Source organism: Amblyraja radiata, chromosome 28 (genome assembly GCF_010909765.2).
Source record: "Amblyraja radiata isolate CabotCenter1 chromosome 28, sAmbRad1.1.pri, whole genome shotgun sequence".
Classification (NCBI taxonomy): Eukaryota; Metazoa; Chordata; class Chondrichthyes; order Rajiformes; family Rajidae; genus Amblyraja; species Amblyraja radiata.
The window spans coordinates 15,703,154-15,718,939 of NC_045983.1; the positions used below are offsets into that span (position 1 = coordinate 15,703,154).

Sequence of the window (15,786 nt, forward strand, 5' to 3'; positions counted from 1 at the left end):
CGCGCGACGTGACGAGCGGCAGCCCGAAGTCCCGCCCCCTTCCCCTGGAGCAGGGACCTGCGGCCCGGGTCGTCTCCATGGTGACGGGAGTCGGCGGTCAAGCCAGCCATGTTTAATGCGAAGCTGCTCCTGGTGGGGCCGAGCGAGGTGAGTTGGCGATAAACGCAGGTCCGGTGGAGTTCCGAGGTTGATGGTGACTAGACATCGGGTGTAGTGAGCAGGCGAGCGAAGATAGATGTCGGGTAAATCAAATGTATGGTAGCGTGTTGATGCACAAGGGTGTATAAAGTCTGTTAAATAAGGTGTTGGAGGTGCGTAGAAGGAAGGGTCAAACACCGGGATGGGTGGTAGGATGAGAAGAATAAACGTCGTGGCGGATGATTATTACAGCTGCAATAGCTGGGAACTGAGAAGTTACTGCTATAGATCCAAGAGGCTTGGTGCTACCGTGCTAGGAAACATCTCAACGAAATCCAATCACCTGGGAATGGCAGGTGATTATGGATTGCTGAGGGACATACTGTTGCCTGAAACATTAACTCTTAATAGAATGGGGCCATCTCGCATCCCATTAAGTTGAAACTAGCAATATTATCCTGGTAATTTGTAAGGAAGGCATGCCGATTTTTAAAATATATGATCAACGTATAAATGTTGAGATGTGCTGATCCATCATGATTATAAAGTATATTGTACAGTATATGTTCCTGGATTTATCTTTTTAGAGCGGAAAAACGGTTCTGGCAAATTTTCTTTCTGATGCAACAGAAGCAATTGGTGGCGACTACAGCCCTACTCAGGGAGTCAGGTACATGGAGCATCTAGCAGTTTATTTAAAACTAAACTTGCTTCAAAACGTACTTTGTAATACATAAAATGATGATGACAGAGAGACAACATTATACATTTATGTGATATTCTTACTCTCATGAATCACCGAACCTTGTGTGCCGTATGGTTTCTAGCATTTGCTAATGATAGTACATAGTGGCTGCAGGATAAGCAGAAGAAAGTTCACTAAATACCTTTCCCATTCCTGGTTGCCGTCCAGTTGTTGTATCTGGATGTGTTCAGATAGCTGCTGCATAATGCAGATCTCACTATGATATCATCCTGATTCGCCACACTACAATCTCCTATTGTCCGTGCATTAAATCTATTTACTGTCATGGGTGAAATTATTTCTCAAAATATGTTAATGTCTGATAATACAATTTGTATGGTAAATTAGAAACAGCTGTCAACGGAACAAATATATCAGATTGGTGCAGTTCTATTGGTAAAGAAATCACGCTGAAGACTGAAGAAGGGTCTTGACCCGAAACGTCACCCATCCCTTCTCTCCAGAGATGCTGCCTGTCCCACCGAGTTACTCCAGCATTTTGAGTCTACCTTCGATTTAAACCAGCATCTGCTGTTCTTTCCTACACAAAGTGCTGGGGTAACTGAGCAGGTGAGGCAGCATGATACAGATACATGCCATTTTGGGTCTAGACCCTTCTTCAGCCTGATTGCGGTGGGTGGGGGAAAGCTGGAAAAGAGGAGGAGAATTTCTTCAAAGTGTGCAAATAACATGCTGTTAAGTTAATGTAGTATTTGGTCCAGTTAACAATCAGTGAGTATTCTGTTTTTCAGGTAATATCCTTTTATTCTTTCTCTCACTCCACATTTGTAGCTGTACCTCTGTTTCAATTTGTTTCCATTTAGCTTTTCTGTCTCTGACTGCCTAACTATTTAGTAATTGTTCTATTAACAACTTTGATCTCATGGTAATGTGCAGAAATTAACCTATGTTTTGTTTTATATGTTATTTGCGACTTCCCTGCTCTATGCTCTCTATGGCACAGGGTCCTTTGTGCATTTTAATCACTTTCTCAACCAACCCAAGCACTTTCAGTAAACCATAGTCCTAGATCCCTCTGCCTTCCACTTCTTTTGGAATTACGCCCTCCAATTTTATTGCTTATTCCCCACGTGTCACACTTCTCATTTCTCAGTATTAAATTTCACATCAGCCCATCCAACCAGTCTTTGTCTATATTTTCACATGTCTTCAATAGATCCTACTTGCGATTACTAGGACTCAGATTTATGTCAGTAATTTGGATTTTAGGTTTAAATAAATTATGTATAAGTTATGTACATTAATGCTAATGAAATAATCATTTTGTATACTAGAATACTGGAATTCGAATGTCCAAATGTGAATGCTGGTGGTAAAAATGTTGGATGCGAAGTGGAACTCTGGGATTGCTCTGGTGATCAGAAGTAAGAAAACAGTAAAATTAATAATCTATCATATCACCCCTTAGCCTCCGACATTCCTCTGAAAACAATCCGAGTTTGTCCAACAACTGCTTATAGCGAATACTTTCTAATCTAGTTAATATCCTAGTGAACCTTATTTGCACCCTCTTCAAAGCCTCCATATTGTTCATGTAATGGAACAACTAAAACTCCACACAATACCCCAAGTGTGGCATAACCAAAGATTAATATGGCTGGAACATGATCTTACCTTCATACTTAACACACTGACCAATGAAGGTAAGTGTGCCATACCCCTTCTTTACCTTTGTACATTTGTTGCCGCTTTCAGGGAGCTATAAACCTGAACCCCAAAATCTTTCTGTACATCGTTGCTCCCCAGGGCCTTGTCATTTACTGAATATGTCCCTCTTTCATTTGATCTCTCAAAATGCAGCACCTTACATCTATGTATAGTCTGTGTTACATGTGTATATGGAATGTGTGATGTCGCAGCCACTCTTCCAATACCTGAAGGGGCTGCTCCTTGCCTTCTGGCTGAACTTCACACCCATCATCGTCATCTTTGGACACCCTGTGCATAAGGGAGAGGGTAGGGCAGAAGATGTCCTGGTTGGGTTGCTCCTGAGCCTCACCAAGCTGGCCATCCGTGAGTCACGGCGCCAGACGGAAGAGGGCTTTACCCGAGCCAGTTGCCTGTCCCTTTTCCGGAGTTACGTTCATGCCCGGGTGGTACTTGTGAGGGAATAAGCACTGTGCACGGGCGCCCTGGCGGTTTCCAGGACCGTTGGGTTCCGCATTGGGTGGAAGTCATCCTCAATAAGGATTGTAATATAGTTGTACAGTAATTTATTTAGTATATTTGTTTGTCTTGTATTATGGTGGTGGGTTTTGTTTTGATTAATTTCATACTAAATATTATTGTAAATAATTGATTTAAATAATTTTTGGTTAAAAAAAATGTTTTGGTGGCACTGGATCGTCAAAAAAGCAATTGGCCTGGTCTAGCACGATGCAGTCAGTTCCTTCTATCGCTGCTTTGTGCAACTGCTGCAGGGTGTCTGCAAATGGATTCTGCATGATTGCATCAACAGAGATCTGTTTGGACAATGTTTAAAACTTTAATGGCATGGAAACTGTTCTTCATTTCTTCTGAAAACAAGATATTTAATTAACCATGTTATTCTGAAACATTCAACTCGAGGCCTGTTATGGATATTATTGAATATTAAGTGGTCATCTGTATGTATTTGCTCTTTTTTTTTAAGTTCTTGTAAGTATTAAGTTTCACGTTTTGTTCTTTTCATATTTGAAGGTTTGAGACTTGCTGGCCTGCCTTAATGAAAGATTCCAATGGAGTTATCATTGTGTTTAACGTGGAAGTACCCAGCCACCTGAAAGAAATTGAGACATTCTATTCCTACTTTGTTCAGCAGCAACGGTTACATGACTCTCAATGTCTTCTAATTGCTCACCACAAACCAAGTTCAGCAACTGGGAGAGGTCGACCAGGCCTGGGTAAGTGAGGGAATTGTGTGGTTCCAGCTACAGAGGATGGCTCCTGGTGCAGTCCAATCAATTATCTAGGAGTCAAATATTTTCCCACCTAATAAATTATATTTAACAGTGTAAATCGGTAAATACCTATCATGGAACTCCACACAAATGGTATCCAGGATGAAACCGAGGGCAAGATAGAATCCAGGTTTATATAGCTGTGTGGCAGGAGTACAAACTGATGTACCACTGTGCAGCACTTTGGCTTCAGCAACAAACATGAGAATTGTTTTAGCTGTCTATTATTCCTCTGTGGTACTTTTGTTAGATTGCTAACTACATTGTAAGTCACATGATGTAGACTTTTGGATTAATTACAACAATCACTTTCTTGGCATGATTAAAAGGATGATTGTTCCTCCCAAAAGTGATTACATCACAATCTTGGAAGAAAAGGAATGCCATGGGCATTCAATTGGGACCTTCGGGCAGGTAGCAATCTCTGATTACTAATCGGGCCAAGATCTGTACCTTGCATATGCAAACACTGTTGCCAAATATGCAATATTTGTTGATGAGCCTGAGGGTGGCTGGCAAGACGAGCCCTGGAGGTGTGCACTTGGGAAAAGTGGGGAAACAAGAGAGACGTTGCTGCAGTTACTGATGTCACGGCCTTCCTGCGCTCTCTGGGTCTGGCGACACGGTCCCGTCTGCTGGTTTCAAAGTCGATAGACACTTTTGGTCAAAGCACACCAGCCTGTTCTGTCCTGAGCACATTATGTACATTTTGATTACTTCTACGATTGGTCCGATCATAGCAATTTTGTTTTGCAGTAACTGATAACTATTTGTCGGTGGAGGGTAAATAGTGATGTGGGTGCTAGTGATGAATGGCTGCCAGAATTAATGGATCCCTAGGTTTTGGCACATCATCATTGAAGAAAGTGAGCAATTGTGACACTTTCAGACGACTTGGAAGTATTCATCAACAGCGTGAGCTACATTTCATTGATATGCTACCGCAAGGTTTCGAATCAGCAGTTCTGATGCATTCATTCTCTGGCAATTTATTCTCTGTTCTTGCATCATACACCCAAGCAGACTAATCAGCCATTTCCTCAGACAAGGAATTTCCGTTGCACGCCAAAACATGGGTTATCACATTCTGCAGGCAATTTAGTAGGGGAATGTGAACCTGGGGAAAGCTTGGGGATGGTGCACATTGGAGTAGAGGAGGTGCTTTAATTCTTAAAATGTTTGAAGATAGATAAATCTGCAGAGCCTAATCGGGTAAATCCAAGAAGACTCTGGGAAGCTCGATAAGAAATTAAATATATGCATCATCGTTAGCCAAGGGCGAGGTCTCAGGAGACTGGAGTGTGGCTAATGTACTTTTATTTAAGAAGGGCAACAAATAAAAACCCAGAACCTATACACCACTAATCCTCACATCTGTGATAAATCAATTTCTGGAGGGATTTCTGAGCGATAAAATGTACTTGCATTTCAAAAGGCAAAAGTTGAATATGGATAGTCAGCATGGCTTTGTTTGTGGAAGATTATGTCATATGAATCAGGTTGAGTTTTTTGCAGTAACCAAGGAGGTCATGATTCTCCCCGTTGGATTCCAACCTTGTCGTGGTCGGGGAGCTTGTGTGTCCCTAGAGCTATGCCAGCGGGAGATTCGTCTCCTGTTAGGGTCTCCCATGCTGGACAGGTCAAAGGGTAGAGAGGCGAGACGAAGAGCGATCCACTGGTCCTCCAGGTTGGAGGTTGAGCACAACCCTGTCTCGTAAAACAAATATGTTACAGAAACAGCAACTGAAGGAATCAACAAGGAGTGGAGGACCTTTGTTGCTGCCCTACATGCCAGGAGGCATAATAGGCAGTAAGTAAGTAAGCAAGGAGGTCATGTAAAAGCATTAGAACCACATTGCCGCACAATTTCTTTAAAGAATGAATGATTAAGCATTAGTGCTATTAATAGTCAGGAAAATGCCTAGGTGAGTGGGGCTTGCTGAATACTCCATTTATTTGTAAAAGGGATTTGGTTTCTGCTCTTAACAAGTTTTACTTTTTTTCTACATTAGCGCAGCAATTAAACAAGCTGAGTTTGATCCATTCAAACCTGGAAGAGGATCCAGAACAAGTCCGCACAGCTTTCCGTCAGTATTTGGGGACAGTTGTCAGTACTTTGTCTGAAAGCAGAGACAAAGAGGAGATGTCAATCATCACTTGAGAAACCTGCTGAGGGATTTTCAATCAAGATCCAAAATGTCACCCATTGGCATATATCCAACTCTTCACAATTTTGCTTCATCACTGCTTTTGCATAATATATGTGAATGATCAGATGGGGGAATGTAATGCATTCCTTCGTTTAAAAAAAATTAAGATTCCAGCATCTGCAGTCTCTTGGATCACTTGATTATCAGATTTCAGGCCAATCTGCATGCACTCTGATCCTGTTGGCTGCAGCTGTTCTGAAAGTCAAAGAAAATTGGGTCCCAAACATTTTCATTCACCTGGATATCAAATAAGAGAAACAATGATTTTTTAAATATATACTTATTCTGTTTATGTGTGTTAGTTAATTTCAAGGCCAAGGTTCAAAGTGAGGAGATAGTGAACAGATTCATGTTACATGTGATTGCCCAAACTTCTGTGATTGAGCAAGATGCTCATTTATTACAATATAATCACTTTTCCAAGTTTTTCAAAAAAAAGTGTCAATTTTTTTGAATTTGTATTATTCTTTGAAGATCTCTTATAATTGGCAGAAACCAGCCAAACCATTGGACTTCCAATACAAACTCTTAACTTGTCTGTGACAGTGGAATGAATAATCAAAAGTCCATGTGTATCAGTCTGAAATGTCTATTAAAATACACTTTGTAAATATTATCCTTATTCCACTTTGTTGCAACTAAAAGCTTGCTTGAAGCAGTAATAATGTCTAAAACCTCTATTTCTGTTTACTTTCTAGTTCTATGCGTTTTAAAGACCAAGATGAATTTATTTTAAGTGGGGCTGTGTCAACCTTAATCCCTCTTCTCAAACGAACTGTTCTTCGTGCCTTCCAAAATACAGCTCAGTTCCATTTTGTCCATCAATATCGCCATTTCTTTCACCTTTCTTGCCTTATCTGTCTAAACATCAGAAATGGATAGGCAGAGTTCCCTCCAACTAAATATTAAAAAATTGCATGTAAAGTTTTACAAACATGGTATCAGTTTGGTCTACCAGCTGCACAACCACCTATAAGGCCAACACCAACACTGCCTACTACTAAGTTTAGATACAGGATTGAACATGGTTCTCTGATGCTGTAAAGCAGCAACTCCACTGCTGTGCCACCTTATTTTTTTATTCTGTGAAGTTGCCAGACATAGTCATGCCTAGATTGAGATCTTCATTCATACTTTAACTTAACCATAAAGTTTTGCTGATTATTTTCTCTCATGGACAGGAATAATGTAGTTCAAGCTCAGGGAAAATTTATAGCTTTGGTCCATCCTGTCCCCCTGCTGATTGAAAAGCACCTGGTCTGTGGTCCAAGAAAATATCCAGGTACTTTTAAAATGTGATGAAAATTTCTCAAAGTCATCCAATGTGTCCTCCATCAGCCACCGGGTTTTCAAAAATGTCTCTGCTGTCAACTACCCAAATCTATGCTCATGGTTGCTGACCCCTGCAGATGGAGAATAAATAAGACTCATCTAGAGCTTTCATAATTTGTTATACCTTGATAGTCTTCACTCAAGCATCCATTTTACAAAATACATTTCTAATTTATGTAATCTTCCCACATGGTTACAATTGTTCAATACTGGCAAAGGTATGAAAATTAGTTATCCTAATTTGGAAACAAACTCTGTCTCTAATAGCACTTTGAGAGTACCTCTATCAGGGTTGTAGTGGTATACTTTCTCAAGGGAAATTAGGGATGGGCAGTAAATGCAGGCCATGTAAGATACATTATAAACTATTAAGTTTAAAAATCCCTTTGAAGTTCTATCTTCGCCTATAATCACTTACTTTATCCGAATAGCCTAGGCAAGCAATGGCAGTGCATTTTGTAGCTGATATACTGTAGCCATTGTACTTTGGTGGTGCAAGAATTTGTACCTTCCAACACATGCCCAAATGTTGTCCAGATCATACTACATATAGGCACTGCCTGCATCACTTTCCATCTGAGGTGTTACAAGTGCAATTAGACATTAGGAAAGGACATTGAACAACCAGCATGTTGGTCCAAGGAACTATAGTACCTCTCCAAGGTCATGGCAGTCTTCCTTTTTGCAAAGCATTACTCCATTCATTGGGAATTTCTACTACAAAATACTCTTCTACTCATACCGTTTACACCATTCTCAGAAATAAAATCCTGATTTGCTTCCTCCCATTCATTATTTTTGGGCTAACCACATATTGTTTGAAATAAAAAACTATCCCTGAATACAACTTATGAATTCTTACTCTTTCCGCCTCCTGTGCTGACTTTTATCCCAGTCAAAATAAATGTTCACTATTATATTACTTGCACATGGTTTTACACATTAAAAATGCCATGCAACTTCTGTATTCAAACTGCATGGAGATCAATAATACAACAGTACCAATGCTCATTTTTTGTCTTCTCACATTTTATTTCTTCTCACAACTGTGATTGTTTCTTTAACCAACAGTAGTACCCACTTCCCTTTCTTAATCACCTAGATCCTGAAATTGTTTATAACTATGAACATAAAGCTGCCATTCAATTATAGCCAATACGAATGCATATTCCTGAGAACATGTCCTGAATTTGGCTTTATTTGAGATATATTTTAAATGGAATTAAGGCTATGACCGCAGCAAACTCCACTTTAAAAAAATGACTTTAACCACATACAACAAGCGTTAATGAGTTTTGACTACATAGACCGATTAACATTTAATTTGAAGAACTCAAACTACTGCTCAGCATTGAGAATCTCATACACTAGTCATCCTCATGCCCTTTGAATAACAGCAAATAAAATGTCAGTCTAAAGCAATTTTTGTGCTCTGCACCGAGGATAAGAGTAAGAATTGCTGTGCATTTTGCAGTTAGGACATTCACAGCCCTCCATTCTAGAGTGTAACATGATCCAAAGAGGAAAAAAAAATTCCACTGCACTTCCTACTCATGACCTAATTTCATTTTGTGCTGCTTCCAATTGCTTTCTTCACCTTTTGTTCGTGCACCCAGAGCTTGCTTCTGCTCTATTTCATCCTTGTATTTTTCTTCAATTTTTGCAAGCACAGCTGGGATTTCTTGGGCCAACTCTGTAACAAAGGTCAGGCTCTCAGGAATGCTGCTAACTGCATTATTCTTCCATGTATTGTCTAAACTGTTCAACCAGTGAACCCTCTGCTCTAATTTAATCTCAGTCATTTTTTGCTCTTCTAACTCATTCAGAAGGGCATGCTTGGCCATAATTTCACATTTGTAGCACTGTTGAAGCTGAGCAATTTCCACCTGCAGCTCCTGGTACTGTTTCTCTGTGTACACGTGCTGTTCCTGAACGCTGTCTTCAGGAAGCAGAATATTTTCAGGAATATAAAATATATGCTGCAGAATTCCTTGTTCAACCCTTTCGAAGATCAAGTCCAAACGTTCTTTCATCAACTGGAGAAAGCTCTCTGTACAGGCACGGAGCTGAGATGGTGTGACACTGTTGTCTGGTAGCTCCTTCAGTTTCTTATGGATTACTCGTTCAACAACAAGCATCACGTCAAGCAGAGAATCCTGAATTCCAATGTGAACTCGAAGAACGCAGGTCTGTGGAGTAAACCCAAAGAACTGGGTTTCGTACATCATCAACCCGTCTGCCATTTCAAACTCTGGGAAATAAATAATAGTAAAGAAAAATAAATCAAAAACGGTGAATAACAATGTAAAGATTGTACTCAACATTATACTTTTCATAAATCAGAAAAACACCCAAAATGACAATAAAACAAAAGAGCTGCCAACATGCAAATGCTACGTTGTTATGGTCTCTGACACAAACGACCCATCCTCACCTTCTCCTTGAAACCCTCTTCATTCTTGATGCTGACTTGCTTCTACCTCTGCCTTTACCCCTCTCCATCCTCCATGCCAACTTTTCCGTCCCCCTGCCGCGTCCCTCTCCAATCTCCGCGCCGACTTCTCCTTCTGCCCTAATCCTTCCCTATCCACCATGCCAAATTTCTTCTCCCTCTGCCTTCACTCCTCTCTCCACGCCCTTATCCTTCTCCTCCAGCCCTTTCTGCATCCGCCTTTCTTCTCCCTCTTACTCCTCTCTCCGCGCCCACGTCCTTCTTCTCCCTTCCTTACCCCTCACTTCACAGCAAACATACTCTAGTAGATACTCTTCTCAGCGCCTCCGATCGTGAATCCACTCACCCGCCGAAACCAGCCACCGCCGCACATGCGCAGAGGGTTCGGTGCCCGGAAGTGCCGAGGGCTCCCCCCTGTGACGCCATTGGCACTGGCCGGAAGCACGAAGATGGCGTACCAGAGCCTTCAGCAGGAGTACCTGCAGATCCCGCTTGTCACCCGGGCTTACACCACCGCCTGCGTGCTCACCACCGCCGCCGTGGTAGGGTCTGCAAGGGCGCAGCACGCAGTGGCTTTGGGCGCCCGCTCTGCTTTCATGGGGCGGGGAGACAACGCCGGCGTGAGCTCGGGGACGATCCGGTGGCCCGAGCGGGAAGGAGGGGTAGTGGGGAGCAGGTATCCGAGAGGGCTCCGGCGTTGCAAGGCTGGGCAGGTCCGGAGCCTTGGCGACAGATGTGGGTGGCTTGGTGCACTGGCATCCGGCTGGGGCGGAGAGCTTACGTGTTTGTCAGTCGCGCCGGGCTCCAGGATGTGATTCTCGCCAACGTGGCTCGAAACTCGGGTGTGTGGTGGGAGAGAGGATTTGGAAGTGGCGTTGTTTTGGTTTCCTCAGACACGCGTGGGAATGTACATCTTATCCCGCGTGGGAACTCGAACACCGTTCCGTGTCCAGGTTGTGCAGGACGTGTCATCGGTTGGAGCAGCTCAAGTTTCGGAATGGACAGCACTATGGAGGACCCGAATCATTAATACTTTCTTTTTCGCCAGATACTACCGTGTGCAGCATCTTCTGTCCTCGTTTCAGATTTCCAACATCTACTATGTTTTTGTTTCCATGTATTGTGATGCAAATTGCAGAGTCTGGCCATCATCTTTCAATCTGGATTTTCCCATTGTTTTGAAAAGAATGAACGGCTGAACGGATTTGTATGGCTATTAATTTGAACTTAGTGGTTGGCAGTTATTGGAATTCATTATGGTATAATACAATACAAATGCAAAAATCAATCAGGGGAAGCAAATCGTCAAATAAACTTGACTTTGATTTAATGGTCACGTTATAGAACATAACAGCACAGGATATACACCACCATATTTACACTGAACATAATGACAATATAAACTATTTCTATCTGCCTGCATGTGGCCCAGATCCCTCCATTTCCCACCTCTTTGGGGTCTTCTAAATGCCTGTTAACCATTGTTGTATCTGCTTATACCTCCTCTCCTGGCAGCATATCCCAGGCATCAACCACTGTGTAAAACAGAACTTGCCACACTCATCTTCTTTAAACTTTTCCCCTCTTATCTTAAAGCAAACCCTCTAGTATTTGACAGTCCACCTTCAGAAAATATGCTGACTATCTGCCTTATCATAAGTGCCTCTCATAATTTTATAATCTTTCCCCTCAACATCTAATGCTCCAGAGAATACAATCCCAAGTTTGTCCAAACTCTCCTTGTAGCTAATATACACCAATCCAGAAAACATCTCAGTGAACCTTTTATGCACCCCCTCCAAAGCTTCCACATCCTTCTCCAGTGTTGTGACTGGAACTGCACACATTACTCCAAATATGTCCTAAAGAAAGCTTTATACAGTTTATATGTGATTTCCTAACATTTGTATCTGATAAAGCTAAGCGTGTCATCACCTTCTTTATCACCCGATCCACTTGCGTTATCATTTTTAGGGAGCTATGGACTTGCACCTGAAGTCCTTCTGTACATCAATTCTCCTAGGATCATGCCATTCACTGTATACCTTTCAATTTTCCAACATCTCACACTTGTCTGAATTAAACTCTGCCAATTCATTGCCATATTTCAAACTGATCTATATCCTGCTGTATCTGCCATTTTCCCTCACTATCCATAACCCTCCCAATTTATGTGTTGACTGCAAATTTACTAATCTAGTCTGATTAAATTGTGCAGAAGAATCTTGGAGTCCAAGTCCATAGCTCTGTAAAAGTAGCAACACAAGATGATAGAAGGTATATGATATGTTTGCCTTCATCAGTTGAATACAAGAGTGAAGAAATCATGATGTAACTTTATAAAACTTTTGTTCGGCTATATTATAGAGTATTGTGTTCAGTTCTGGTCACTTCATTACAGGAAGAACGTGGAAACTTTGGGGAGGGTGCAGAAGAGGTTTATGTGAATGATCCCAGGATGATTGGGTTAAAGTATGAGAAGTGTCTGAAAGCTCTGGGTCTTTACTCGCTGGAGTTTAGAAGGATGAACGGGTATCTCATTGAAACCTACCAATTAATGAAAGGCCTAGATAGAGTAGATGTGGAGAGGATATTTCCAGTAGTGGAATATTCTAGAATTGGCTGGCATGGCCTCTGGCAAAATGAATGTACCTCTGGAATAGAGATGAGGAGGAATTTATTTTGCCAGAATAATCGTGGTGAATCTGTGGAATCCATTGCCACAGACAGCAGTGGACACAAACTCATTGGGTATTTTTAAAACAGAGATTGATAGGTTCTTGATTAGTAAGAGCATCAAAGGGTACTGGCAGAATGCAGGAGAATGGGGTTGAAAGGGGAAAAATAGATCAGCCATGATTGAATGGTGGAGCAGACTCAAAGGGACGAATGGCTTAATTCTGTTCCAAATACTTATGGGTATTATGGTCTGAATTCTTTGCTGAGTGGGTATGCATTGGGACTGTGGCTGCAATTCTAAAGTGATCCATTGTTTTGAGTACTTTAGGTTGATTTATGCTTGATTAGAAAATACCAACATTTTTTTGTTGATGACAATTGTGTCTTTCATTCCTTTCAGCAATTAGAAATAATCACACCATTCCAGTTGTACTTCAATCCCGAGTTAATATTTAAGCACTATCAAGTAAGTGTTGTGTTTCTCTCTCTAATGTATTAAGAAACAATGTATGCACAAATTTTTGTATTGTGTGCACGAATCTAGAGGCCGCACAAGTAATACTGCAAGAATAATACTCTGCTCCTGATTAAGTGTTCTCCTCTGCTCTTTATAAAAAACTCCAGTGCCCAACTTTCATCATAACCTTTTATGGTTACCCCCACACAGTAAATCACCACCTGTCACAACCTATGACTATCAATAATTGCCTCTGACTGGCTTATTACGGAGGAGGCATATTTATCTTTGCCGGGCACCCATCCAGTCTGAAAATAAGAATAGAGAATTCTAAGAGTTCAGGATCCCTGAGAAAGAAAATCCTGCATGTCTCTGACTGAAATAGACAACTCCTGATACTGAGAGTTTATCCCCTATGAACACATGAACACTATGTTTCATATTTACTTATGAAATTTAATCACACTATATTTGATGGTTCCATATCTACCTTATATGTACATACTTGAAGAAATGGAGCAGATTTGTCATTTTCCCTTTATAAAACTTGTTCGATTGTTTTATGATTTGTTCTTATGTTAACTTGTATTTTCTTTCTTGTAGGTTTGGCGATTAATTACAAATTTCCTGTTTTTTGGTACAGTGGGATTTAATTTTTTGTTTAATATGATCTTTTTGTATCCTTTTAATGTTGTTGGGATAGACATTTGTTGGGATTAGACATTTGAAAAACAAGCTGCTTTGTGGCACAGAAGTCTATGTTCTCCTTAATCAGCGATTCTACATGTGTCCATTTCAACAGTCAAAAGCAATTTGGTTTGGAGCTGGTTCATCAATCAAAAAAGCATTCTTTGCTTGCCGTGTTTTTATTGTGATATACATTGCCTTAACTATTGCAACTGAAGATACCGGTATTGTCGAATGCTGGAAGAAGGATCGTTCAGGGGTCGCACTGCAGATTTTGTCTTTATGTTCCTTTTCGATGGATTTTTGATGACTGTATCCTTCAGCCTTTGTTTAATGGCCTATATATATATATATATAATATTTGTTACAAAATAACAAATTGCTTTAAGGATCAGTTAAGTAACTAACTGAATACACAACTCTAAGATCATTAATGTGAGATGTTTCAGAGTGAGGCCTTGTATTCGTACTGAGTGTGTAGTGGGAAAATGGCCATAATAAAGAGAGGAAGGTTGTAAGACAAGGGCTGGCAGGTGATGGGTGGAACCAGATAAGGGGGTGATGATAAGATGATGGAGCTGAAGTTGGAAGTTCCCGGTGTGTCTCCCCATCATCTCTTCCTTAACGTTCCATATTTCCAGCCTCTGTCTCTACACTCCCATACGGCTCTAACTGTCCATCATTTTCTCCCCTCATCTGGTTTCGCATATCACCTTCAAGCCCCTGCCTCATCCCTCCCTCTCCATACAGGTTATCTTCCCTCTATATTTTCAGTTCTAATGGAAGGTTCCAACATGAAACATCAATCATCCTTTTGCCTCCACAGTTAGGCTGTGGGCCGAGGTGCTTTATTCTGCAGTTTCGTGACCCAAGTCACCAAACCACATGAAATGTTCACATATTGTGTAAAAATATTTATATAAATCACCCCTGAAACTCGATATGAAGAAGACGTGCACATTATTATTAAATTAGAGAAAAACCGGAAAAATGTCGGGAATTTTTTAGTCCAATCAAAGCACGTTTAACATTGAGTTGTCTGCCAGTTGGCCAATCACGCGCTTTGTTTCAGGCTAGCACACAAAATGGCTGAGGGGGCTTCACAGATGCCTGTTTTACTGGAGATTCCGATTTGTTCTGTGGAATAAATGTCGTGGAAACTTGCAGCAGGTAATTGTATTTAGTGGGAAAAGCATTAAAAAGGCTGAAGTGCTGCGAAGTGGATTAAAGTGCAAGAAAGCCTTCAAAGTCCCTGCTGATGTGCTGGAACACAAAGAAGGCCCCCATGAATCAACTAACTGAAAGGTAAGACTAAAGTCTGAATTTATGAAAATCTATCTGTATGGACTTTAATTAATTTAATATAATGTGAATAAATTCATTCAGTCATTCATTCATTCCTTATTCATTCATTCACTCACTCACTTACTCATTCAATTTCATTCATTCATTCATGAAATTGAGGGCCTAAACTATAACACAGTCAATTAAACATTGTCACTAATGCCAGCCTGTTGTAGAGTAATAAGTCTTTAACAACTAATCTCGGAGCTGCCTGCGAAAACATACCGGGAAAAAGTGCTCCGATCGCGGGACCTAGGTACTCGCGGTAAAGAGCGATCGATATCCCTCCGTTTTTCTCCCGTTATCGGGGTCTGAAAACGACTGCTACAGACGGCACTATGTACAGCCTCCCCCCCCTCCGCCCTGCCCGCCCGCGGAGATGATCCGCGGCTCCGCGATCGCGAATCGGCCGCTTATTAATTGAGACCGCGGTTTCACTTTACTGCGAGTACCTGGGCCCCGCGATCGGAGCACTTTTTCCCGATAAGTTTTCGCAGGCAGCTCCGAGATTAGTTGTTAAAGACTTATTACTCTACAACAGGCTGGCATTAGTGACAATGTTTAATTGACTGTGTTATAGTTTAGGCCCTCAATTTCATGAATGAATGAATGAGTGAATGAATGAATGAATGAATGAATAAGGAATGAATGAATGAATGAATTTATTCACATAATATTAAATTAATTAAAGTCCATACAGATAGATTTCCCACTAAATACAATTACCTGCTGCAAGTTTCCACGACATTTATTCCACAGAACAACAAATCGGAATCTCCAGT

The 15,786-nt window shown here is 41.1% G+C and overlaps 3 protein-coding genes across 11 annotated transcripts in view; 2 read left to right on the top strand and 1 right to left on the bottom strand.

Moving 5' to 3' along the window:
* On the top strand, positions 1 to 6,667 carry ift22 (intraflagellar transport 22). Of its 4 annotated transcripts, none has more exons than XM_033045911.1 (5): positions 1 to 147; positions 726 to 808; positions 2,179 to 2,268; positions 3,584 to 3,786; positions 5,856 to 6,667. In XM_033045911.1, exons 1-5 carry the CDS (start codon positions 109 to 111, stop codon positions 6,002 to 6,004), a joined length of 564 nt encoding a protein of 187 aa, XP_032901802.1. In that variant the 5' UTR covers positions 1 to 108; the 3' UTR covers positions 6,005 to 6,667. The 4 variants fall into 4 exon arrangements, with proteins under 4 accessions (XP_032901802.1, XP_032901803.1, XP_032901805.1 ...); XM_033045914.1 differs by having other exon boundaries at positions 58 to 168; XM_033045913.1 differs by having other exon boundaries at positions 115 to 242.
* Positions 5,695 to 10,268, bottom strand: mis12 (MIS12 kinetochore complex component). Of its 5 annotated transcripts, XM_033045910.1 has the most exons (3): positions 10,115 to 10,235; positions 8,983 to 9,636; positions 5,695 to 5,963 (listed from the first exon to the last, which is right to left on the bottom strand). In XM_033045910.1, the coding sequence occupies exons 2-3, from the start codon at positions 9,626 to 9,628 to the stop codon at positions 5,932 to 5,934; spliced, it is 678 nt and encodes a 225-aa protein (XP_032901801.1). In that variant the 5' UTR covers positions 9,629 to 9,636; positions 10,115 to 10,235; the 3' UTR covers positions 5,695 to 5,931. The 5 variants fall into 5 exon arrangements, with proteins under 5 accessions (XP_032901801.1, XP_032901800.1, XP_032901797.1 ...); XM_033045909.1 differs by lacking the exon at positions 5,695 to 5,963 and having other exon boundaries at positions 6,154 to 9,636; positions 10,184 to 10,268; XM_033045906.1 differs by lacking the exon at positions 5,695 to 5,963 and having other exon boundaries at positions 6,154 to 9,636.
* Positions 10,264 to 15,786, top strand: part of derl2 (derlin 2) — an 18,184-nt gene continuing 12,661 nt past the window's right edge. For both annotated transcript variants that reach the window (XM_033045905.1, XM_033045904.1), the window contains exons 1-4: positions 10,264 to 10,379; positions 12,917 to 12,982; positions 13,577 to 13,650; positions 13,879 to 13,972. In XM_033045905.1, coding sequence (XP_032901796.1) covers positions 10,287 to 10,379; positions 12,917 to 12,982; positions 13,577 to 13,650; positions 13,879 to 13,972 — 327 coding nt within the window. In that variant the 5' untranslated portion in view covers positions 10,264 to 10,286. The remainder of the gene's footprint in view (positions 10,380 to 12,916; positions 12,983 to 13,576; positions 13,651 to 13,878; positions 13,973 to 15,786) is intronic.

Bases quoted from the DNA above. Each gene is read 5' to 3' on its own strand.
- ift22 (XM_033045911.1), top strand. From the start codon at position 109: ATGTTTAATGCGAAGCTGCTCCTGGTGGGGCCGAGCGAG. The intron at 809-2,178 runs GTACATGGAGCA...TTTGTATACTAG, and splicing joins AGCCCTACTCAGGGAGTCAG to AATACTGGAATTCGAATGTC. The intron at 2,269-3,583 runs GTAAGAAAACAG...TCATATTTGAAG, and splicing joins GATTGCTCTGGTGATCAGAA to GTTTGAGACTTGCTGGCCTG.
- mis12 (XM_033045909.1), bottom strand. From the start codon at position 9,628: ATGGCAGACGGGTTGATGATGTACGAAACCCAGTTCTTTGGGTTTACT.